The following is a 26,507-nucleotide window of genomic DNA, read 5'->3' on the forward strand; positions in this document are numbered from 1 at the left end:
GAGCTTTATGACGTTTTCCGCTCGACTCTCGCGCGGGTAATTCATCTGCTACTGCTGCTGCTGAGGCGCTGCACTGTGTAGCTGACTTGAAAGATAATAAGCGCGGGAAAGCTGTTGCGAGAGAGCTAAGTGAATCGAAGCGTTTTGGAAATGCGCCCGAGGTCTGGTGCGAGTTTCCACGACGCAGAGAGAATTTTGCGTTTCCTTGATACATGTACCGAGTCCGAGCCTACATTTGCTTGGATCGCACGAAGCGGTTTTGCGCGTATACGAAAATAATAATTTTATATGAACTCTCTATTCCGCCGTAATAAAATAAGTAGCATGCGATGCCTTCAAGTATAGAGTCCAATATTTAAATAAAATACTCGCACTCGCCTCGGAAAAAGGCGAATTTTCAACGAAATACGCGTGTTTAATGGATAAGCTTACGCATTAGCAGGATTACGCAAAAAACAAAAAAGCGAAAATTAACAGCATTGCAAACCGCGCTAATGAGAAAAGCTGCGCATTAATATTTAATGTAAACATTAACTGCCTACTTATGGTCGTATTTTTTAATCCATCGTTGCAACTACGGAAGGCTGAGCTGAGCGAACTCGCTACTATACTCCCATACGCTCGCCTACATATGAAAAGTCAATTTATGAATTTATTGGACGAAAACATCTTAAATTTTTTAACAATTAATTGAGAATAGGTATATACACTGAGAGAAATAGTGCGTACATTTTACTATATGTTCATGATAATTTACTGGAAAGTTTGGTAATCTCGTCACAGACTGACAAAACTGACCTTTTTACTAGATTTATATCAATTTTTACTAAACTTCCATATAAAATTTACCATACTCAATAGGAAAAATTAACAGAAACTATAGTGAAAATCGCCAATGTATGAATTTTTACCTGACAGTATAGTAATTTTTAATAGAACGTATAGTACTTTTCATCTGAAAATCGGAACTGATGCGTATTGACGCGTTATGCGCATGCGCGTTTAGCAAACATGGCGGCCGCGAGAAGAAGCACCTGAAAATAAGCATCATGGCAAGACTCAACTTCAGAGCAGCAGTTTGAAGCCGGTGCTGTTTCAAATAAAGTCAAACTGTTTTGTGTGCTGCCGCTAGGGGGTGCACGGGAAATAAAACCCGCAAGCGGTAAGAAGTTAGCTCAGTTAGTATATAAGTCCGTTTAGCAACCCTGTTGTAACAATTGCGAGCGTATAAGCATATGCACTGCGAATTGCGAATATGTATAATAATTAAGCGTTTAGTTGTAGGAAATGTGTCTAGGTTAGTTTAATGTCTCTAAAAATCAACTGCGGCGAGTGAATCAATAATGTTCTCTGAATGAAGTGCGTTAGAATAGTAATCCTCCATAACCATAAAAATTTAGAGCCATATAATAATTGAAAATAATTTTTCCACTATGTGCATTTTTATATTTAATTTAGTCAGGGTAAAAATTACTACTCAGTATAGTAAAATTTATAGTTTTATAAACTTTACTATACAGTTTAGTAAAAATTACTAGACTGTCAGTCTGTGAGTGGATTACCAAACTTTTTATTAAAATTTCCTATCCAGTATAGTAAAATTTACTATAAATTTCTCTCAGTATATAGATAGTGTATATGTATACATTAGGGCGCGCGGGAAAGGGAGTCCGAGGATAATTCAGGCCTGATTAAATTATACTGCTCAAAAATTTCATCAAGCCAGAGTGCGGTGCAGCCAGAGAGCGGGAAATTCTCCAGGGCAAATGTTCGAAAGTTTGGACTCCCGGAATTTGTTGATCCAAGGATCCAACTATTTGTGCGCTCGCGCGCGCGCGGCAGCCGTATCAATCAAAACTTTCTTAATTCGCGCGCTCTGTATATTCTTTTCCGCACGCGTTCGAGCTCTCGACTGCTCAACTATTACTCGCTGCCGCCCTGTACTCCCTTCGCTCAATTAAAAACGCAACAAAGTCTTTCGCGAAGCTCTCGACTAGAGCTGCTCTTCCTCCTCTCTCTACTTAATCCAGTCGAGAGTATGCTTTCCTTTCGGCGAGCCAAGACTTTCGCGAGCACACGCGCAGAAACTGCTCTATTTGACACAGTGACTTTTATGGCGCGAAAAAAAAAATAACAGAAGCGGAGACGGAGACAAAAATTTGACGACCCCGAATCAATAGCAGAAAACAATATAGACTCGGCGATCGTTCAGTTCCCTCGCAAAAGAATTCGACCTACACGCAGGGTGAATTACCATTCTTGCTCGGCGATGAAGTATAAACTTAGGCATCGGCTGCAGAGAGCCATAAAACACGCGAGAAGAGTCTAAAAGAGTCCCCCACCCGAGTTTACAAATGGCCTTCACGCACGCGCGCTACATCGACGCAACAAAAATTCAAAGCAGCCGACTCGAATTCGGAATTTCGATCATGCCATCGATCCCCCATTCCTCCGCTCACATACGCGCTTTCTCCAAATACCAGAGTAGAGAGTGTCTCTCTCTCTCTTCTCCCTCTCTCTCTCTCTCTCTTGCAGTGACCTGCAGAGCAGTACACAGTAGCCCTATGCTGCTTCTGTACCTCGTTCTGTACTTTCCTTCGATGCCATAGGGGCTGCCTTTTGCGCGACGTGTGTGCGCACGTGCAGGTACGCGAGCTCCCAGACCGAGATTGGCAATTTGTAGGCAACCCATAGCAGCAAGCCAAAGACCAGTCGCGAGCGGCCCGCAACAGCAGCAGCAACGGTAGCAGCAAAGTTTCGCGAGAGGGGAGAGAATCACACGCGCGCGCGCACCGCAGCAATTACCTTGCGTGTCGTCGTCTCTCGGATGTAAGCTTCCGAGTCGACGACGACTAGCACAAGTTGTGATGCAATGATGGAATTAGGCGTGTGCACGCGTGTGCTCTCTCTCTCTCTCTCTCTCTCTCCCTCCCTCGCGAAGGAGCTGGTGACCTTTGTAACGGTGAGGTGCACTTGCGGCAAGTCGAAACTTGCTTGAAAGATTGCGTGCTTACTGTTTAGCGCGGCTGAAAATTTGATTATACGCTCCGGCTTGAGATTAGTTGGCAGCGATTAGGAAGTTGACGTTTGGAGAAGCTTCATTGGGATTGGATTAAAGTTTAACTTACTTTAGAATCGGACGATTGAACTTGCGCTCGATTCACTTGATTGTTGCTAACTTGCGAGAATATTTCTTACTCGAGGCAAATGTATTTACATTAGTTTTGTTGAGTGCCACTGCAGACCTCGAAGCTCAAACTTTGTACAGCCAAATTATTATTATGATTGAGCAAGAAAGACCATGGCTTCGCAGTGAACCACCTGCCCCACAGTCGAGGGGTCGTGGGTTTGAATCCCCATCATCGTGGTCCGGTAGAAATCTTACGACGGAGACGGGTTTAAGAAGGGCGTAGGCGTGATCAATTTGGCACCTCGAATAACAAAAAGAAACGGTGCAAAGCATTGTTTTTATCGGATCTTAGAAATTATTCAGCCTGTGAGGAACAAGAACTTAAACGCCTCGGATATAGCACCTTATCTTTTTAAATTCATGTTTTTTGCACTCCTCTAGGACCATTCAGGAGGCTATTCTACGTACTCCGCAGGCATCATCCAAATCAAATTTTCAAGAAATATCGTGTTTTGCCTAAAAGTCGCGTGCATTGTAAACGATTATTTGTAAAATTCAGCAATCAAGAGGTGCGTTGTGCTCTATTATGCTCCAACGTTAATGACCAAATAAACACGTTAATATATCCTCCAATTAAAGAATGCGGAATACCGAGTACATCGCATCTCTCGAGGCGTCACTCCCGCAATCTCCTCATATCGCTTTAGGATTAATTTTTCCAAAACTCCCGACGAGCATCAGAGTACCACGAGAAACGCGATTGAGGCCTGCAGCTTTCCTCTCTTTTTTCCCCATCACGTAAAACGAATCGACGGCTAGCGCGCGAGATATCCCGGCTCTGGAGCTCTCGCAGATTCTGTTTTGCCCCGCGCGCGTTCTCGTTTTAAGTAGAATGAATCGGGCTCCGGTTAGACGCTGTCTGGTAGGTGGAGGCGCGATTAAAGCGATCTTTCTCGGCAAGCTTGAACGCCGAAGGAACGGCCGCACGTGCGCGACAGCCTGTAAAGGATGGAGCTGGCGCACAAAATTCGTACCGAGAGAGAAAGAGAGAGAGAGAGAGAGAGAGAGAGAGAGAGGGGGGGGAGAGAGAGAGAGAGAGAGGCAGAGGGAAACGAGAAAAAGGGAGGGAAAGATCTGACTTTATCGCAGGAGCCCGCCGGAGAGGGATTTCGCTGCGCTGCGTTTGGCTGCAAATAGCGAGGATTAAAATTGCGAGAGCCAGCTCCGGAGTTTTTATACACACAAAGCTTTGTGAATAAACGATGCGGTGGCTTTGATGCTGATGGAAAGCACACAATCAACGCGAACGGTTAAATTGCACGCGCGTATATGGCTTCGTACATTGTTACCGTCGTGTTCTATATAAGATATGAAATTTGAGTGGATGGATACGCGGGGCGGAAGGGGCAGGGGCGGGTGCAGGAGGAGGGGAGAGAATTTCGGGAAGGAGAAATATGGCTTTCCATAAAATACGCTTTTATCGCTCGTCTCATCCGGAGGCAAGACCCACCCAAGCGCAGAGTCGTCTTCCAGCCATCTATTTTTGAACGCATGTACGCGTAAGCACACTTTTGTTTCTTTTTTTTAAGCGAATACAGCAACGAGTAATCTATGGCCGATCGTTACTTTTTATCATCATCGAGAGAGGAAGCGCGAGCAGTTGCGTGCAACGCAAAGTCGCAAAAGTCATCGTTCTCGAAGGATTCTCGAGAAGCAAAAGGCAGTGGCGTATTGTCGCGCTCTGTTTGTGCGATCGAGGTTAAAACATTTTTGGAGGCTTTCCGGGTCAGCACTTTTGAATCCGCGATAAAGGCATTCAAAGGCAAAGGAGCGAATCTGGTACATCCGAGGCGAAAACTGCGAGAGGGAATCATTTTTTTCGCTTGGATTTATGTATTCGGACGTCTCGCGGTACGGGTATTTCATTGTCGCCAACATCCTATTTCACGCCAGGCAGCAGACAATTACGACGAAAGTCGGATAACTCATGGATATCCATTGGCGATAAAGCACCGAAACGCACAGTTCGATCATTCCGGACAAAAGAGACGCGAGTAACCCGCCGGAAAAAATTATTCGTCCGCGCAATCGGCCAAAAATTCCATCCGCCCAAGCCGCAGAGCAGCAAAAAGCCATCACTCTTCTACGCCTCCTCTCTTTTGTTTTCCCCACCGAGACGCTCTCGAAGTCGTTCCACAGAATGATCTATTATTACCTTTTTTCACTCCCGAAACTTTCACCTCGACAGCTCTCTCTCTCTCTCTCTCTCTTCGGAGAGTTTCATGAAGTTGTGAGAGAGGGAGGGAGTTACGCAGCTAATACGGCCGTCTATTTTCGGGCAATTTTCCCGCGTTTAAATAAATATAAGCTGCGCCGCCGCTGTAACTGATGAGGAAACCTTTGTTTTCGTCGCGAGACGCCGAAAAACTGAATAAGCGTATCGAAAATCTGATTTTCCCTAACTTTGTTTCATCTCCGAGGCGCGGTTTTGCGATTCAAAGTAGCCTTATCGAGCGGCTCTTTTTATTTGCGATGAGAATTTGCAAGCGCCAGGGTTATGAGTTAATTACGCGAGAGCAACGTTTTCCTAGGCTGTAATTCAACCGCAGCGCTCGCGTATGAATAACGCTTTTAGTGAATTAAGCCAAGTGTGATATTAATATCTTAATTACGTTTGCCGCGCGCTACAGACTCTGTGCGAAATTCCCATGAAGAGCGCGCGCTTGTCGTCGCTCGTTGCAAAGTCCGACTTCGCGAAGTCACTCGTCGGATTTTCGTGAAACGACTGAGTTAGCGAGAGAGAAAGAGGCTACTTATTTCATTAAATCATTCGGATATATACTTTTCTGGATTGAAGTTATACTTCGCAAAGCAACTTCTCGTTAAAGTCAAACGATACGACCCGAGAGTGCGCTTCATTCCGAAGATTTAAAATTGAATAATGAATAATTTAAAGTTCAGCCGAACTTTCCGCAGTCGGTGAATAATCACGCGATAAAGGCGAAAGTCACATACCGGAAATTCTTTTTAATGCGGCGGAGAAGTACGAGATGGATAATAATTCCCTGGGATGTGCGCGATGGCAGGTTTCAAATGAGTCCTTTGAACTAAAAGTCTGATATGAGTTGTTAACAAAGTTTCATTGCAACAGCTCGCGCTGTTATACAAGTTCGCGTCAAACGGATTTGAATTGCACGATGCGCCATATGTGACGCAAAAATGATTCATTTATTGCTGCCGAAGCACCTATTAGAATTTCAACGCGGAAGATCATATTCGATATTTATATATTATTAGCGGTGGGAGTAGCTACCGTCGAGGAGTTATAAGAGGCTTTGCGTACGTCGCACCGTATAATGTACTTTATACACCGCTTCTTTGACCGATACCGTTGCAGCATAATTTCATTAACGTGTTCAGTGCAGCATTGAAGTGAGTTACTAAGAACTCCCGTGAATCACAAGTATCCGGCTCTCTCTCTCTCTCTCTCTCTCTCTCTCTCTCTCTCTCTCTCTCTCCAAGTTGAGTAATTGCTCGCGAAGCTGGCCTTGTTTTGCTCAGCGCTCAAACCAGCCACCACAATCAGTTTGCTTGCTGATTAACGTATTTTTCTAAAATGTTCTATAATATTTTCTAGATCAAAATTACGGGAGCGGTTTCAAAATTTTTGGTATATAATGTAATGGCACAGTAGAACAAATATCCGTCTACGCTTTACCTAACTAAAAATTGTAACATAAAGGCACAAATAAACCCCGCCATTATAGAATAAAAAAAAGAACAGCTTGACTCCAGCAAACAGAATAATTCGACAGAATTATCTAATAAAACGTCACGGAATAAACAAAAGCGTCATTTCGTGGTAATAAATATCGCTCGGCGCGCGAGCCAGAGCGAGTGTGTGTGTGTGTGTGTGTGTGTGAGAGAGAAAAAGAGAGAGAGAGAGAGAGAGAGAGAGAGATTGATTGATAATATTTATTAACGCCAAGGTCAAGGACCGTATGGCGAACTCAAAGTACATACAGAAAGATACAGGTGTTAAGGCGAAGAATGTACATAGTATAAGATTATAGCATAAAATATACAGATTATAAGAGTAATTTTGCTCTCTCTCGTTCGCAACTAGAACCAGAAAAGTACAATAAAAATAACGGTGAGAAATTACAAGAAAAACCAAATATTATGGATAAAATCGTAAGTAGTAATACAAATGTGTATGCTAACTAAACGCTAAACACTTATGCTACGTAACGTTGTTCGAGGCTTAATAGATACTCGTATAAACGAACTTTAAAAGTTTCGACGGTGTTACATAGTTTAATTGCGCACGGAATAGCGTCCCAGAAATACATGCTCTGGATAGAAAAAGCGTTCTTATACAGTTCTGTCCTCGGTGTCGGAATCGAGAAAGCCGATGACTGATTACGAGCCAATCTACGTGTATCATCCGCGATTTTAGGAAATAACTCTGCCAAGTATTTCGGTTTGTGGCGTGTAAAAATTTTATACAGTTTTACTCCTAAAAAATACTCACGCCTACGTGTTAAGGAAAGCCATTTCAATCTAGCAAAGTAGGGTGCTAATGGAGAGTCCTTCTTTAATCGAAAAATAAAGCGTATTGCTGAATTAAACAACCTAGAGTGCTCACTAGCTGAGCTTTAAGAGCATATGATAAATTATAACACTTAAATCGAAGGCGATACAAAACAAAGTGAGCATTCGCACATACCTGACTAATATGCGCATTCCATGTGAGAGTAGTTGAGAAGTAAACGCCTAAGTTTTTGACTGTATCAGACAAAGGTATCACACAACCGTCAACCACAATAGGTGGAATCAGATCCTTCTTCAATCGCATGTGATGTTGTACCGAACCTAACAAGATTGCTTTTGTCTTAGCGATGTTAAGCATCAGTCCCTTGTCTCTCGACCAAGAGACAACAGCGTTCGCATCTTCGTTCAACTTACAAACTGTCGACTCGAAGTCAGAAGGGTGGCACTGGATGTAAATTTGTAGATCGTCCGCAAAAAGCATACACGTTGAATTACAGTGGCGTAAAACTAAGGTGATAAGATTTATAAAAATAAGAAATATTATAGGCCCAGGAGACGACCCTTGAGGAACACCAGAGGTATTCATTTTAAAAGCCGAAGTTGTGCCATCTAAATCAACTACTGCTTGGGAATGACCAGTTATGTATGAATGAAACCACGTTATAGCATTAGCTGATAAATTTATATCACGCATTGTTTGTAATAGTAGTACGTGATTTATGGAATCAAAGGCACGTCTGAAATCGAAAAGCAACAGCAAGGTCATCAATCCTCGATCGGCTCCTCGTCGAATGTCTTCAACAATCCTCAGCAAAGCTGTTTCAGTACTGTGGTCTGCTCTAAAGCCGGATTGGCGAGGGGAGATAATAGACTCATTTTCAAGATATGCGATAGTCTGTTGTGTTATTAGTGAGTCGAAGACTTTAGCAAAATGGGCCAGATTCGCTACGGGTCTTGTTTCAGTAGTCGATTTCGGGCTTGCGACTTTACTTAAGGGCACAATTTGTGACTTTTTCCATAGCTCTGGATAGATACCTGATGTGATTGATCGATTAAATAAATCAGTAAGAAATGGAGTTATATCAGCTAGAACTGTTTCAAAATAAGTCAAGGAAAGACCATCACAGCTGCGGCTTTTTGACTTAGAAAGGCATTTTAGCATTGCCTGATAGACTTCAAGAGGTTGAAGTAAGGAGAGTTCAAACTTACCCACCTCCAAGTCGACGGAATCAGTAATAACCCTGAGTGTATCAATAGAACATGGGGGATGGATAGTGGTGACCGAAGAGTAATAATCAATTAACTCATCCTTCGAGAAGAAGTGAAGTGGAGATTTGAGAACATTACCAACCAGGCCAAATTTACGCAATATGCTCCAAGTTTTAGATACGTCTGAGCAGTTTTGAATGATGTAAGAATCCCTAGCCTCTTTAATTTCACTCTTCACATTACTGTCTAATTTTCTGTAGTGTCGAAACACACGGCTGTCTCCCGAACGTACTGCCCGCTTAAATTCATGATCACGTTTCTTACATTTATCTTTTATGTTCTTGGTGATCCACGGTGATGGCTGTTTAAGCACTTTACGAGTGGTGAACGGTGCGTATAAGTCAAATAGCTTTACTGATGTAGATTGGAAGAGATCCAAAGCCTCATTCACATCAGCATGAGCAGCCTCGGGAATTGTAAGGCTAGCCAGCAATTCGCTTGCGAATTGCTTTGGAGAAAATTTCCGAAAATCTCTTGAGACAATTTCCAAATCACGCTTTTTAGGAGTGTCAAACTCATACTCAATAAAAAGAGAGTCATGACCGTTAATAAACGGGGCAAGAGATTTTTCAAATGTGATCACCCTATCAAGTGAATCCACAATAAAAGTGTCAAGCCAAGAGTGTGAGTTCTCACAGTGATGCGTTGCGCCAAAGGGAACAATGTGCATGGACTGCTCAAAAACCAGCCGTTTTAGGTTAGAGCTATAGTAATCGTCAACAAGCAGATTGGAGTTCAAGTCACCTGCTAATACAATACTACTGTACGAGTGAGAGAATCCTTGCACAGTAGAAAAGAAATCATTCAAGGTTCTCCCTTTTGGCCGTCTATACATATATTATACCTAATAATAATTTATTTACAGAATTAATACTAACTAATAGATACTCAGTATCGTTAATATGGCTGATCTGCGGGGCATCGACAACCGTGAAACGTAGATCATCTCGAATGTAACACGCGACGCCACTTCCTTGAATATAGTCTCATAGACTCGAACCAAATGTATCTCTCTTCAACCCTCTATCGTTACGAATAAGGTTGTAGCCCTTGATATAAAAAACGGAGGAGTCATGAGTAGGTGTTAGCCACGACTCAGAAATACAAAGAATGTCAATACGTTTAAGAAATAAAAAAGCTTCAATCTCAACTAAATGTGCTTTAATGGAATTTGCGTTGATGTGTGCAATACGTAGAGTTTGACAAAATTGCTCTGCTGGGCTACTAACACAATTTGAAGGTACGACATCAACCCGGTTCGAATTTACGGTAAAACGTCATTGTATGCTCTCAATATCGTTCATGGTTACAATGTTTAAAATCGCCGAGTTATCATCCTTACGTACTAGAACATTATCATCATGAACCCACACGTGTTTGTACCCTCTCTCACGAGCACGTGTCTTCGCAGCCATTCGTAAACCATGAGCAAACGGTGATAACATCTCGTACATGTTGATAATATCGCTACTACCGTTTTGAACAATATCGCAGATTTTTAGGATTCCATACGAACGCTTCATTTTTAGGACCTTGTTACGTACGCAGAGTGATTTAAACTCGATGACCAACGATTTGTGGCCAGTATTTTGGGACGACCCTGATCCCTGCCTATGTTGTAGTTCCCTAAATCAAAAATATCGTTGAGATCCGCTGGAGTCAGACCTAGCTTAACGAACAAGTGTTCGGTGATCTGAGAAGGTGGCAGTTGACATGATGCCGGTATACCGACTACCTTAAGTTCAGGCTTCGCTGTGCCTCGAGAGTACCGTTCCTTCAAGCTAGCTACCTCAGATCGCAGAGAATCGTTCTCGAATTCTAGTAATTCAATGCGTTTACCCTGATCATCAACCTTAACAGCCAGGGCATCAACTTTGGTAACGAGGATGTCAGTAGTCGAGCGGACCGTGCCAACGAGATTGAAGACTGATGCTAGTTTATCATCAAGCGACATCATAGCCCAGTCACGTGGCAATGTAACCATGGCGGAAGATGTAGAGTTTGACGAAAGATCTAGACTCGTTGCAGCGTGAGGCTGCCCAACACCGTCTCTCACTGATAAGACCGAGCTGGTGCTAATCGAGCTGATATTAAGCACGGATTCAGAATGTAAATCGCGACCTAGATCGAATAAATTCTCACGTTCCTTAAGGCTAGGTGGATTTGGATGATTTACAGTAGATGTATCCACAAACGTGTTGTATGTCGCAAGACAACACGGTTTACAAACTTTAGAAAACGCAAATCTAGCTAAGCACTTCTCGTGAAATACCAATTTACATATAAGGCACGTGATACGCTTGTTTACGACACCGTTACTACATCTCCTACACCTTGGCATCTAGCAGAAAATTTATAACTTGTCAAGTAATAGCCAATATGGTGTTGTAACAATCTACGACAGGCAACGCAAAAAAATTGCGAAAAAAGCTTTTACAGCACTTTTGCAAGAAAGTAGAATTTTTCCTAACACCAACACGACCTACAAACACAATCTATGAAGCTGCGCAAGAACAAAAACGAAATATAACGAAACTCGATCGCCACGTGGTCGAATAAACCTAACCTACAAAGCCACTTAAATTCGCTACGCACTAATTCCACACACTGCCGGCGCTAATTATCTGACAACTACCACAAACACATCAATTTAACGCACAATAAAAATGAAAAATATTAAATTTCTAATAATTAAACAACTATATACACTATAATTACACTAAGCACCTCAGCTGATATCGGGTCAGCATGTATTTTGCGCAAAGTTAATTTAAAGTCACTTCACCACACACAAACTTGAGACTGGGTAGGCAGGGTCACTGGACGAAGCTGGGACAGGAAGAGCATCCAATAATCCTGGTCGCCAGCACAATAGCAGTCAGTCCAGGAAGAAAAAGCCAAGTCCAGGAATAAAATGTCGAGTGAAGCGAAGATGGCCGCAAGAGTCTCACTCTCTGCTACCTTGCTGATGTGAATATTCAGATCGAGTTTTCTCCGCAAGCACCGATCCCAGGCCAATAAATAATGGCACACTCGGAAGCTTGCAAAAAAGCGCATGCAAGGGTCTGTAAAAATAACGCCCGGAGGCAAATAAAGGCAGACAAAATCCAAGCTTTAGGGAGAGCGATGTAAAGCACGTCTATCTATACTTACAGAGAGAGAGAGAGAGAGAGAGAGAGAACGAGAGAGAGAGAGAGGCGGAGAGAATATTTCGCAGACGTTGCCAAAAGCAGCGGGAAAAAGCAGCGGGAAACGTATAAGCGTAACCGAAAAACGCGGATGCGTTATTGTCACGCTCGCGCCATATTTACCATGTCGTTGAGCGCGTAGAGATAGCGGTGTCTATCTCCCGACAAACAGTCTTTCGCTCTACACCGGCATAAATAATCGATCGGTCGTCTCCTCGGCTCTCGCGGGGCGAGTCTCCGCGCGGAGCAGAATAAATCCCAATGAGGAAAATCAATGCCCCGCGACCTCTCTCTCCCTCTATCTTTCTTTGTTTACCCCCCCCCCCTCCATTCCCCGAACACGATCCAAGAAGACGCGCTCCTGTCCCGACCGAATAGCATTTCGCAAGGCTGGCCGCTTCGCTGATTTCGCTCCTGATTTCGCGTCCATCGGCCGTCTTAATCCCACAGCCGACGCGTCAGGCAATCTCACGCTAGCCTAGCTCTACTCCTTATTTATATGCGCGCGCGTCGTCGGCCAAGAAAATAGCGCCAGCCGCGCGAATCTAATCGCATTAGACGTTGGCGACCAACTTCTCGTGCGCGCGCGAGACTTCGAATTTACATGAAGCTCGAGCGCGAGATAAGTGAAATTGAACGCATTCTAACTGAATTATTCGCTAATTCCGTAAGTGTTGAACCGCTCTCGCTCCCTGAGCGACGAGACGTCTTTGTGCAACAGCAGCAGCCGCCGCCGCCGGCGCAGCGCTCCTCTTTGCGTGCCCAATTTCATACGCATTCGCGTGCATCGCGGATCTCTGACGTATACGTACGACTTCTAGGGAGCGAGTGTTTGCTTACTGCGCGATGCCTTGGATTATCGTTCATTCGGCTTCGAATGGGAGCGATTGCTTCCGCGTCGCTGCTACATTCGATTTGCGCGCTCGTAATTGCCTATCGGGCTTCTCTCCTCGTCTCATATTTCCTTCTTTTTCCAAAGTTCCTCGCGGAACACGGTCATTACCGCGTGATGTTTCTTATTAAAATTTCGAAACTCGTGATTCAACTCGCAAATGAAACTCGTAATTACTCGGCGGGCGAGAGGAAAAATTTTAAATTTCTGCAGCGCCGCGGGAGTCCGGTAGAGCGCGACGACGAACTACGCCGTCGTCCATTTTTCTCTGCGACGCGAAGGATATTAGCATTCGGAGCTATAATTTCACACTCGTTTGTTTCGAAATAATTAACAAAGTAACGCATCCGCCGCCGACTATATCCAGAGAGTGGCATCTGAGTAGACCCTCTAATAGGCGCTCGAAAGTAAATTCACTGAGAGAATCGCTCGCGCCAAATACACCGAGAGAAAAGAATCCTTGACACAAAGAAGAATTCTTCACTGTTAAGAAAATTGGATTAAAATATGGACAAATCCAAGCGTCTTAACAGTTAGGTTTTCAGATTTTTTAATTTTTGTAACTTTCTTTCCGTCAACGTAAAATCACTCCCTGTTGAAAATAATCGGATGGATATCCAGCTGGATAATCCAACTGGATTTCCAGCTGGATATCTACATGGATTGACATGGATTCCATGTGACGAGTCGCGCTGTTGCTGCACTCGGTCGATAAGTCTTTACCGACAGTGCGCCACAATCGCTCAAAAATTCCTAAATCCTTAATAGTTGAGAATTATTCTCTTACTATGAAGAAATTTTCGTTTGCAGAAAATACATGAAAAATAAGCTGTGGTTAAGTCGCGAATCCTTTGCGACAAGGATTCTTTTCTCTCAGTGTAGCTCCCGCAGTTTCGCGCGGGCGCGCGTTAAAGAGGAGTGGCAAGTGGCTCAATGAGGTTCCTTTGCTCCCTCCTCGAAAAAAGCATTGCGAGTGAAGCGGCGCGCCGGTATACGCGCGCGCTCACGCGTAACAACGACGGTAGACAAAGCGATCGAAAAAAAGACGCGAAAGAGAATAGCGGTGACCCCGAGAAAGCGAGAGGAGAACTAAACGCAACCGGAAGCTGGGAGGGAGATAAATACCGACGCAATGAAAGGCGGACGAGGAATAACGATTAAAGAGAAGGAGCGAGCGGGTCGATTAAAAAGAGCGAGAACGGAGCGCAAAAGGAGAACGCAGCCGAGCTTTAGGGCGTGTGTATACGTGCGCGCGATCGGCGGAGCTTAACATCGCGTCGCGATAAATTTCTCAGTCCGCCCCGTCGAGACTTCCGCCGGCGGCGTCTTCCAGGGTAGGACGAGGAAAATTAGAGAATCCCGTGCGCCCCCCCTCTCCCTCTCCCTCCCCGCGCGCCATTTCTTCTTAACTTTGCCCGGACCCCAGCTGCTGGCGAGGCAGGCTGCATTACTTAATGAATGTTATCGGTTTTGCCAACAAATTTTGTGAAATTGCCGATGGTTATGCATACATATTGACGGGAAATAACGGATGTTCGTGCGGTGCTCTGTAAAGTGTATGATTTTTGCGCGTTCAAACTTTCAATTTCGTCGCCGTTTTGCCAAATCCTCGGCAGTACGAAGCGTGCGTAGGAGGAAAAAGCAAAGTCTTCCCTTCCCTTCGTAAAATTGAACTAGTTTAGCTGGCGCTGAACAAACTCGGCCGTGTTTGCACTGCGGCGGACCCGCCTGCTTCACCCGGTGTCAAGCTGGTACACTATGTACCTATATTATTCAGCAGTCGACGAATAATTACTTTTATTCCGGCATACCGATCGGGTGGAAGGCTAAATATTTTCTTTAGCTACCGGCCGCACGGATATTGGAGAATAATCTCGAGCGAACTGCGCGCGCGACTGATAGAGCTGAGCTTTCCCGCCTCCCCGACGTCGTCAAGTCCTTAAGTCGTCTTAAGGTTTCTCTCTCCATCTATCTCTCGATATTGCATGCGGCGGATCGACCGGTGCCGTTACCTTCTTGTGGCGAGCGCACACCAGCACTTGGATTTTCGGCCTTTCTTAATATACATGAGCGCGGGATCCACGCGGAGAATCGCCGCTGTAAATATGTCTCGAGAACAGAGGAGATCTCGTGTGTGTGTGAGCGCGCGCGCGCGTGTGTGCCTCGCCTACGTCGCTCGCTATTTTTATTAGAATTGCTGATGGATTCCTTCCCGAGTCCTTGATTAATTTTTTTCTTTTTTTCGAAGTATATGGTAATTGCCGTGCTGTACGAGCGAAGTCGGAATTATTGCTCCGACGTCCCGTAAGATATTCATAATAGATCTCGGCTGATCGAATATTCAGCGTGCTTCACATAATTTGCAACGCACGCTCGAAGATCTGGGCTACGCATCCTTCGTGTCCTATACTCATGCATAAAATGTCCGCGAGAGAGCATAGGTTCTTGTACACGCCAACCTCATGATCAGTCGCGCATATTCGCGTCTCATGATTCGTCGACGCGCGCAGCAGCGAGAGAACGAAAGAAACGCGCTATGCAAGCAGCGCGCCGAAACAAAAGAGCCAGTCTCTCCGCTCGTAAAATCGATAGCGCGCTCTCGCTCTCCGATAAAAGGTCGTTACAAATAACAAGGCGAGAGCAGAGCGCAAGGAATCCATTAACATCGATCGGCAAAAAATGAAAAATCCTCGCGGGTTATCATATATACCTGCAATGTTTTCCGCCATCGCGGAGCCCATGGACGGACAGTCGAGAGAGATCGAGCGCGTCCGGATTCCTCCCGCCCCCAACTCTGCCTCGTCCGCATCGGTATATTGCTACTTTTTTTACGCGTGCATCGCGAGCCGGCTCTTTCCAATTAGAGCGCACTGCGGCCAACGCAGGCCACGCGGCTCATTATAATGAATACGCGCGAGCGCGGTGCCGTAAACATGTCTTAGAAATTAATTAAACGAGATTTTATCAAGATTTGCTGCGCAGCATTGTACAGCGTTGTACAGTACAATTATACAGCGTACAGTTCTACTGCTATGCAATCTTCCACTTTTCCTATTCCCTTCTTCCCCGTTTTGTGCTGGAATTTCAGTTTTGCTCTTGTTATGGATTGTTTATGCCGGGGATGCTGAAAATAACGGCGCACGGATTATTGAATTCTCGCTGCTCTGTGCGTTGCGTTTCACTTTTTGTCGTATGGTTGAACAGTGTCTCCGATTCGCGTTCACCGACTGAGACAGACGTTTTCAACTTATGAAATTACATATTTCAATGTTTTTCTCCTGCTTGAACACCTGTTGGTTGAGTTTCATGTGTACATGTGACAAGGAAAGACGCACGTATTATAATTGTGATTTATTTTTTTTCCTGCATGGATATGACGTAACAAAATGGTTTATCCATGTGGAATATGAATTTATATAATCGCGATTCAACCTATAAAATTGAACATAGTGCTGCATTAAGGAGGTTCATCCGATTTGGAAACAACAAACAGATTAACTCGGAAAATCTAACAAAACAGATTAATTATAATTAATAACAAGCTATGCAAAATTTTGAGTCATTTGGATACCCCAGATACGAGATATTAATAAAAGTATTTTTTCCAATTTTACATATGGAGTATTATGGAGAATCACATTGTCCTGGTTTTAATTCGCAAATATTTATTATATTAACCACCCTGGACACCAGGTGCCTAGAAGGCCATTAGCGCCGCTTTATTCGTGTTCAGCAACCTCGAAAACCCCCGAGTAACGAGTTTCGACAAATCATATTATTAATTTCCCGTGAAACTCTAGGTGACGACGTTGATACTGGCCACCCTGGGCACCAGGTACCTCGGAGAGCGTCACAGTCACGATTTTCGTGCTCTGCGACGTCGAAAATCTCCGAGTAATGAGTTTCGACTAATTGTGTTTTAAATTCTATCGAAACTCCAGGAGAAAACTCGTTTTAATTAATTTATAACCTCAAAGTTCTTACTATTATTTGTCTCGCCACAATTTTCACCAGGTTCTAGCCGAGTACCGTCGCTACTGGGAGGAGATTTTGGGCAGAATCTCTAAGATATTCTGGCCACCCAGCATAAAATTCGCCAGATTCTGCGCAGATATAGGGCTAATTTTCCACTAGGGGCCCTTTATTTTTATTCCCGGGATAACATTGAAGCTTGTTGCCATGCATCTTTATTTCAATTATAATTTAATTCTTGTATTTCCGATCATTTATATTGAATGCACGTTTTACAGCTCATGATATTGAAATACAGTCGCGCGCGTGAGAACCTTTCCGTGTAGCTGATCTGAACACGTTTAACGATGTAAATTATCGATTACCGCTGAATAATATCATTAAAATTGTTAAGACAGCAGAACTTCATCATCGTGCTGGTTATTTATTTTTTACTCTACATATGTAGCCGTCTGTTAAATGGCATGCATACCGACGGTGGGTCAGTAGGTACTATATTTCGACTTTTATTTGTATTTTGCCTAAAGAAATCGTTACTGTTACAATGCCGCTACCCTAAGCGGGTCTTGGGCGTTGTCGTCCAGATCGGACGGGTGGGTGCCTATCACCACTACACAGCGCGTCCTTAGGTTGCGAATAGAGGAACAGCCCCTGAGAAAGAGGTTAGCTGCGAATAAATTGAATAAGCAGCCGCGGACAGCCGATAGGAACAGGCGTGGGTGTGATGAGCCCACACTGTCGAACGCATTCATCTAGAAACGCTACGCAAGCACCACAACAACAAAAACACTTCACATTATCTCTTATCTCTCAATCTATCTCTTTCCTCACACATTACAAAAATGGGCAAAAATCCTGCTGCCGAGGAGGATGCGGGAGCGATGACAACTGCCCCGAAAGGGGATGTGTAGAATGATTCGTCACCTGATCTTACGCGGTAACGATGCCAGCGAAGGCGCGCTGCCTTGCAGGGGGGCGTTAGGATGCGAAAATGAAACCGCAGTATGTCTGACGACGAGTTGACACTGTCCTCGTCAAAGTCGGAAAGCTCTCATACTTAGTTCTAGAGAGGTATGGGGGTTATCACCTCTAGAGCGGTGGACTCACCTGCGATCGGAACAGGATCCGAAGCGCGCGGGTTTAACATACTATCATGGCTTAAAAAAATCAAATCCGAACCAAAAGGGAATTAAGGGTCGGAACTTGGAATGTTCGCAGTCTATATAGAGCAGGCGCGTTTAAAGAACTCGTAAAGGAAGCTGATAGGTACAATCTAGATCTGGTAGCAATACAGGAATCGCGGTGGCCAGATGCCGGAGTACTAGCATCGGGTAAATTCACGTACCTGTATGGGGCCGGGAGTGGGGTATCTCTAGGCACCGGATTTCTCGTAAGCAAAAGCATCATACATTCGGTTAAAAGTTGATTCAATGATAGGCTCTCGTACATCATTATCGAAGGTGAATGGTATAGATATGTATTTATTAATGTACACTGTCCTACGGAGGACAAAGAAGAAGAAGCTAAGGATCTCTATTACCAAACTTTAGAGCAGGTAATCGACCAGTTCGCGTCTTATGACACAAGAATAGTATTAGGCGATTTCAATGCTAAAATAGGTAGGGAGGAAATGTTTAGGCTTACTATAGGTAAGGAAAGCCTGCACGAAGCCAGCAATGATAACGGTATTAGGGTCATAAATTTCGCGGCGGCAAAAGATCTTATAATCAAAACTACGTGTTTTAAGCACAAGAATATACACAAGGCAACGTGGACATCGCCGGATGGGGCCACACAGAACTAAATTGATCATTTCCTCATTGAAAAAAGACGTCATACTAATGTTCTTGGCGTAAGGGCTTACAGAGGGGCAGATAGCGACTCGGACCATTTCCTAGTAGTAGCCAAATTAAGAGATAGATTAGTAGCGAATCAAAATAGTAAGCGAGCAAACAAGATAGAAAGCTTCGATATTGAGAAACTACGAGATAGAACAGAGCGTATGAGGTACCAGATAGAAATTAATAACAGGTTTCAGGCACTTGAAGAAGCAAACACATCGCCGGAGGGGAATGACGAACCGAATAGCTTATGGGGGGACATCGAAAAAACGGTAAAAGAGGCCGCGAACAAAGTACTGGGTAAAAAGAAAAAGCCAAAGAGCAAACCATGGTTTGACAAAGAGTGCGAACTCTGGTTTGAAAGGCGCAAAAAGGCTAAATTAGATAGCTTACAAAATAGAAGCGATAGGACCGTAGAAGAGTATTCTAACGTAAGGAAACAGACGAACGCGATCTACAGAATTAAGAAGCGGGAGTATCAAAAGAATCTTATTAGGAGAATAGAAACTAACAGTAACAAATCACAACGAATTACTGTCGCTGTGGAAAAATTATTTCGATAAATTATTAAACGTGCACGAAAATAGCGAAGAATTAGGGGACGAAATTCACACTGCTGAACCCCGCGTGGAGGAACCAAGATACCAAGAAGTAGAGGCCGCGATTAAAAAACTAAAAAACAACAAAGCCACGGGAAATGACTCTATACCAGCTGAGTTACTCAAATATGTGGGCGTCGAGCTCACTTTCAAAATCTATAAACTAGTATGTGCCATCTGGAAAAATGAAACAATACCCGAAAATTGGAAGGAATCTATCATTATACCGATTTTTAAAAAGGGGGATAAGACAGACTGCAATAACTATAGGGGTATTTCACTTTTAGCAATGCGCTACAAAGTTCTGTCAAACGTAATACAAGCTAGACTCACTCCATTCGCGGAAGATATAGTAGGAGATTATCAGTGCGGATTTCGGCGCAACAGATCGACGAGCGATCAAATGTTTACCATAAGACAGTTGTTAGAGAAAAAGTGGGAATTTTGCGAAACCATACACCAACTATTTCTAGATTTTAAAAAAGCGTACGACTCTATTAAGCGAAGCAAAATGTATCAAATTCTAGTACTTCTCGGTGTACCGAAAAAACTCGTGAGATTAATTCAAATATGTCTGAACGGATGCACGGGAAAGGTCCGAGTAGGCGATAATGTATCAGAACCCTTCATGATACGCGATGGTTTAAAATAAGGGGATGGGCTCTCTACGGTGCTGTTCAACTTAACGTTAGAGTATGCCGTTAGAAAAATGCAGGTTAGCCAGCTGGGCGCAACGCTTAATGGAACAACGCAGATACTAGGCTATGCAGATGATTTGGATATACTGGGGGATTGTAGGGAAACCGTAGCAAGAAACGCGGAAATCCTCATAAAAGCGGTGGAGTATGCAGGGTTAGAAGTGAGTGAATCAAAAACAAAGTACATGATTGTGGATAAGCTAGGCATCTGCAGAGGGGAGGAAGATCTCAGAGTTGGGAATTTTACTTTTGAAAAGGTTAGCGAATTCAGGTATCTGGGTACGACCATAAATGATAAAAACGAGATTAATGTCGAAATAAATAAGAGACTCCATTCGGGTAATGCTTGCTTCTACGCCGTGAGTAATTTACTTAAGTCGAGGCTGTTGTCTAAAAACGTTAAAATAAGAATATACAGGACAATAATACTGCCGGTGGTTCTGTACGGGTGCGAAACGTGGGCTCTCACTAAGCAGGCGGACAACCGTTTTAGGGTATTTGAAAATAAAGTCTTGCGAAAAATATACGGGCCGCAGAAAGATGAGGAAACCGGGGAATGGAGGAGACTACACAATGATGAGTTACACAATCTGTACGCGTCACCAAATATTAACAGAATAATAAAATCGCGCAGATTGGGATGGGCAGGGCACGTAGCGAGAATGGGAGACGACCGTACGGCAGCGCGTGTCATGAAGGGCAGGCCGATGGTAACGCGATCTCTAGGTAGACCTAGACGTAGATGGGAGGACAACGTAAAAACGGATCTAGTAGAAATAGGACGGGTGGGTGTCGATCGGAGAGGTGCATCTTGGGTGGGGTTGACACAAGATAGGGCAGCGTGGAAGGCTTGCGTAGATGAGGCGATAAACTTTCGAGTTCCAAATGCCATGTAAAAAAAAAAAATGAAATCGTTGAATAAAACCACTCCCAGACACAGCACCAAAAATTTATTTATTTTAAGTTTTGTACTTCATTGGAACACCGACAAACGAAATCGCACTCGATCCCAGTCTGCACTTTCTTCACTTTCTCATTCAATTAATCTTTATTCAAATTTAATCAATATATCGGGCATCCGAGCAGAGGCCGTCGGCGACAGCCGGAAAAGGGAAGCCGCAAACTCGGCGCCTCTCTCAACTCACTCTCTCTCGCGCTGTCTCCCTTCCTTTCACACATACACACGCGCGTGTCAGCAATACGCGTCGTCGATCGTTTCCATGTCGTCGGCTCAAGGCTCACATCGTTCCTATAGGGCGCGCGATAATTCATGCAGTGCGCGCTTCGCTTCACTCTCTTCTGCCTCCCGCTAAGTGCGAGAATGCTTACGCTGCAAGTTTTTTTCAATTCGTCTCTGCGACCTACATATCCGGGGCCAATAAATTTTTCGCTTTTTCTCCTCTTTTACCCCCTCTGCTCCTGGGTTTTTCGCCGCCGCTACTTGCGATAAATTTATTTCTAAGCCTATGAATTTCCCTTATTAATTGAATCCTTGCGATTACGATACTATCGATCGGCAGCCTCGTAATATGGATGGAGGGCTAGTGCTGCCTGTCGGAGCAGATTCATCGGTTTTCGAGTCGGGAGTGACTCAATTAACACAATTATCGGTCCTCGATGATAGTCGCTGTGCGTCGATAAGTTTTTAATGAAATACTTGAACTTGTAATGGCGCCTGCTCGAAGGGACTTGAGGGCTCTTGGATCGATTGATATTTATATATCTTGGAGAAATTACAAGATTTATCTCATAATACACTTGAAGGAAGGATCTCATCACTATTATCATATTTCCAAACAAATTGCCGCGGCATCATCAGTCTCGGCGAAGTTTTCAACAATTTTAATTTATCACCAAAGACTGCAACTGATGTTTTCCGTTCGGCGATGAAATTTTGAAGTAAGGCCGACCTTACGCAAAACTTTAATGAGAGAGAAAGAGAGAGAGAGAGAGAGAGGGGGGGGGGGTCTTAGTTCCGTTTGAAGCACGAGCCGTGCGCAGCGTAATGAAAATCGAAAGCGCTGTAGCATCGATCATACTCTCCGTCACCCGACTGCAGCCGATAAATATTTTTTCCTTTTATGTTTTTCAATTAATCTTCATCCGCTCTGCCCCGTAATAAACGAGATTATTTCCGAGTCGGAAGTATCGCCGGTGTCGATTCATTCCGAAAATTCAGGCCTTAAAGGATTTGCACATTCAGTAATCTACTAAAACGTTTATATATAATAATACACCGAGTAATGTCGATGTCGGGGATGAAAGAGACTGCAGAGGCGCCGGCATCGTTGGGGCGCCGTATACGTCGTGTCAAACTTCTTAATTATTAAAGTTTTCCTGCTCTCTCGCTCTCTATCACGCGCGAGCGCGTCTCACCCTCAGCAGACGCTTCCAGAAATCCTTCGACCTTAAGACTATGGCCGTCGGCACTGCCGTAGACTTGAATCTCGGATTACTTGGCTCCGCCGCCAGGCTGGATGAGTGGGCGACGAAAATAAAGTTTCTTGGCTTGTCGCGCTTCGCATTGTTTGCGCCTCGACGGCTAATCATCGGAGGATCTGTTCGCGAGTGCAGACGAGTTGATAGTTAAAGCGCTTGATTATCCTATGGAGATGAGGCGAGGATTTTCGAGAGGCTTGTTAATGAACTCGATTTGATTGAAGCAGTTTGCTCATGTGTGGCTAATTTGTAGGAAAAATATAACTTTTTTGAGCAGCAAATAAAATATGACGTTATGCACTGTTTTCGCAATCATTATATTCTAGACAAGTAAAATTTTGCGCTGTGGCCTAAGCCTGCACTTTGAGTTAGAGCCCCGATACAATATTTTCTTATTCGCTATGGAATCTTACTTTTCATCATGAAACTCTCTCGCAATTGCGCAAATCTTTCTTGCCGATCCAAATTCCCATCAAGTCCCCTATCTCCCATCATAATATAATCCAATTTCGAAATCCTCCACTGGAATGAACAGATGCAAATTTTTCCATAATACACTTCGCAGTGACGAAAATAAAGAGAGAGAGATCAGAGAGAGAGAGAGAGAGAGAGAGAGAGAGAGAGAGAGAGAGAGAGAGCGAGAGAGAGAGCGAGCGAGCGAGAGAGAGAGCGAGCGAGCGAGAGAGAGAGCGAGCGAGCGAGAGAGAGAGCGAGCGAGCGAGAGAGAGAGAGAGTGAGAGAGAGACAGAGAGACTGAAACGTTCATTAATGCGATGTCGACGTATATTGATGGCACGGCTTCGACCGCTATTTATTGGATATTTCGACGGGGCGCGAGGGATGCAGAAGCATAGCCCAAATCGATGCTCTCGACCAGTGCCGACTTGAAGTTAATAGGTCCGCCAATTAAAGCCGCTGCGCTGGAGTATCTAGAAGATCAATGGACACGTCGGCGGTGGCGGCGGCGCTATTCGAGTACTCGTGATTTTCGTGAATGGGGGGGGGGGGGGGATTGAAAGAGAGCGATCATCAAAAAAAAAAAACAGAGGAGCAAGAAAATAGGTCGGATATTCTGGGAAAAAATCGATCCTGGCTTCGTTTTTTTTTGGTTTGCGCGCTCGCTCGCTGGGCTCTTGCTAATGGCGAGAGATATTTGTACACGTTTATAAGAATAAGCCGATTGTCTTTATCACTGACAATCGCGTAAATCCCTTGGCTGGCAGCAGTTAAGTGACGCGAGGACGAGAGCGGGGTTGTATATAGACGCGATGATGACAACGACGACACCCCGGTTGTCGTCGCCCGTTCCGGAGCTTTATTAAATTTGGTGTTGCTCCGACGCTCCCCGCTGACAGTTATTAAGATCGGTAATTGAGCGTGGGAAATTTGAAAAGATTTACCCCAGACGGATCTATATATAGCAAGCCGAGGTTCACGTCCGATTATTTTAGCTTGTTTGGAGGCTATCAGCTTGATCTATGAGGTGAATCTCGTTGCATTCGAATTTATAAACGGCGAAAAACGAATGCAATTAATCGTTCGACTATCTGTGAAAATAGAAAAACATGACCATATCGGTAAAATAAAAGAAAAAGATTATGAAGCCTTAATAAAGCAGTCATCTTGAAAAGAAGGTCGGCTATTATCCTCCACAGAGTCGTCCAATAACAGTGAAAGAGAAAAGGAAACTGCGCGCCAGGGAAAAACGTCTCACCCCCACAGTCAATTTCTGACAATCAAATGCCCATCAATTACATTTCAGCCCAGCGAGCGACGTTGAAAAAACTCCCGACAAGTGCGGATCGGCTCTCTATGTCGATAAAAATGCGGGTTTACGTGCGAAAAATCGTACGCGCGCGCGCAACAAACAATGGCGGCGAGGTAAAAATCGAAGGGGCGTGGCGCTGCAGCTTCCTGTTTGCGAGGCTTTATTTACCGGGCAAGTATCTCCGGCAGCTCGAGAGCGGGCCGATAAATAGCCCGGCGAGTAATGCCGAATATCGCGCTTGAGTGGCCCGCGCTGAATTTATCGGGGGGCCTGTGTGATTGTTCAATTAGCCGGTATACATCAAGCCTGTTCTATCGCGATGGCATGACGGGTTTTATAAGCCCGGCCCCGCAGTTGTTTGACGGCGATTTTCAAAGATGATTTGGTAGGCAATTGCCTGGCACAAAGTGCGCGCCGTCAAGAGTAAGGGCAACGATGTATCATGCGTACTCGAGGTGGTGCTTGTTTCTTCGTCTATTATTTATACTGTTCGGGTTAGGAGCGGAAGGATGATGTATGTGTGTAGTTTGGCTTGAACTTGGAGTCCGTGTATATATATATATATATATATATATATATATATATATATATATATATATACATATTAGGGTGGACCTTAATTTTTTTTTTTTCACTTGGGCCGGGCAAATATAGCTTCTATATACCTCAAAAACCATGCGCATATAGGTTTTGAACCCATAGCATCGATTTTTCACGTGCCTCAAACCACCCGAATTTTCTTATGGGACTTACATGTTAAAAAAGGGTCAAAACGTTTATCGTTCTGAAAACCTGTGAAAATTTTGGAATTTTAACTTTGGAAGTATATTTTCCCATGTATTTTGAGCCGCTGAATCGAATGGTGCTATTAGTTTTCGCCGTAATAGTGAAATAAAAAAGTTATAAGCCAAAATCGTTGAAAAACTCGAAAAATCGCAAAAAAACGTGTAAAAATGGACTTTTAACGTTTATAATCAGTGATAAGTTCGAAAGTTTTTTTCAAAAACATACATTTTTATGTATTTTGAGCTCATTAAACGAATGGTGCAATTGGCTTTTGCCGATTCAATTGAGAAAACAAGATATAAGCCAAAATCGTCAAAAAGGTCGAAAATTACGGTTAAGTGACCAAAAAATGGGTTTATTACAATGTTACTAATACGAGGTCAATTTTTTAATACATAAAAAGTATAGTTATACATATCTGAAAAATTCTTTTGTATCGGATACGGGCTATATTCAAAAACCGGAAGGGTAAACCGGAATGGCTGTGTGTGACTGTTGTCATTCCAGAATTTTTATTCCGGATTTTCGTTCCATCGATGGGACCGCGGCCTAAAGCATTTTCGGATCAGCGAAGGGATCAGCTGACACGAAGTAACGTGAATACAAAATGGTAGTGTTGAATGTATACATATTATATTATACAACGATAAACAATAAACACTGTACGTTCTCTCTATCATCGGACTCAGAGCAATAAGCACTGCACGGCGAGCATATAGCTCATGTAAACATAAGAATATTTATATTAAACTTATTTTCCTATTTAACCACGGCTCAATTTATTTCAACAGGTTCTTTTTAATTTCGAGATATATTCCTCCGTATCAACAATTTTATTTAGTTTTGCAACAATGGTTTATAATTTACGCGAAAGAGTCAATCACATTGGATATTATACTAATCAAATAGTTGCAACTAATAATCTACCAACGATAAAACTAGCTGCTTTATTCTATAACCTACGAAGAGTTTCAAAGTCTGTACGTGAAAGTGCGAAGTTAACCATTGAAGAGTGTACCATTTTTTGGAAGAAAGCTCGAATTCCTACGCAAGAAGATAAAAAATGTGTCATTAAACTGGAGGCTGAATATGAAAGGTGGAGAAAAATACAAAGAAATGCTTCACGTAGATCAGACACTCAAATAAAAAATGAACAAACATATAAAGAAAGCATAAACAAATTATTTGACATTGCTTGCGCAGATGCTTTGAAGAAGATGGAAGACGAATCTGATAAACAGTTTTTACTTGATCAGAGAGGTAATTATATTTTGTTTTTGAATACTTAATTATGACACGGCTGAACATGGAAAATAGAAATGGTGGTTATAGTCGATACTGCAGAAAGAACTGATGATCTACATATAGTTA

General features: G+C 43.6%; 2 protein-coding genes across 12 annotated transcripts in view; one reads left to right on the top strand and one right to left on the bottom strand.

The window, feature by feature from the left end:
* LOC100114473 (neuroligin 4) overlaps positions 1–26,507 on the top strand; it is a 237,576-nt gene that overhangs the window by 15,842 nt on the left and 195,227 nt on the right. The window lies entirely within an intron of this gene.
* Positions 7,778–10,937, bottom strand: LOC116417277. Its single transcript, XM_031929737.1, has 3 exons — positions 10,526–10,937; positions 7,860–9,733; positions 7,778–7,786 (listed from the first exon to the last, which is right to left on the bottom strand). Exons 1-3 carry the CDS (start codon positions 10,935–10,937, stop codon positions 7,778–7,780), a joined length of 2,295 nt encoding a protein of 764 aa, XP_031785597.1.

Source organism: Nasonia vitripennis, chromosome 4, assembly GCF_009193385.2.
Source record: "Nasonia vitripennis strain AsymCx chromosome 4, Nvit_psr_1.1, whole genome shotgun sequence".
Classification (NCBI taxonomy): Eukaryota; Metazoa; Arthropoda; class Insecta; order Hymenoptera; family Pteromalidae; genus Nasonia; species Nasonia vitripennis.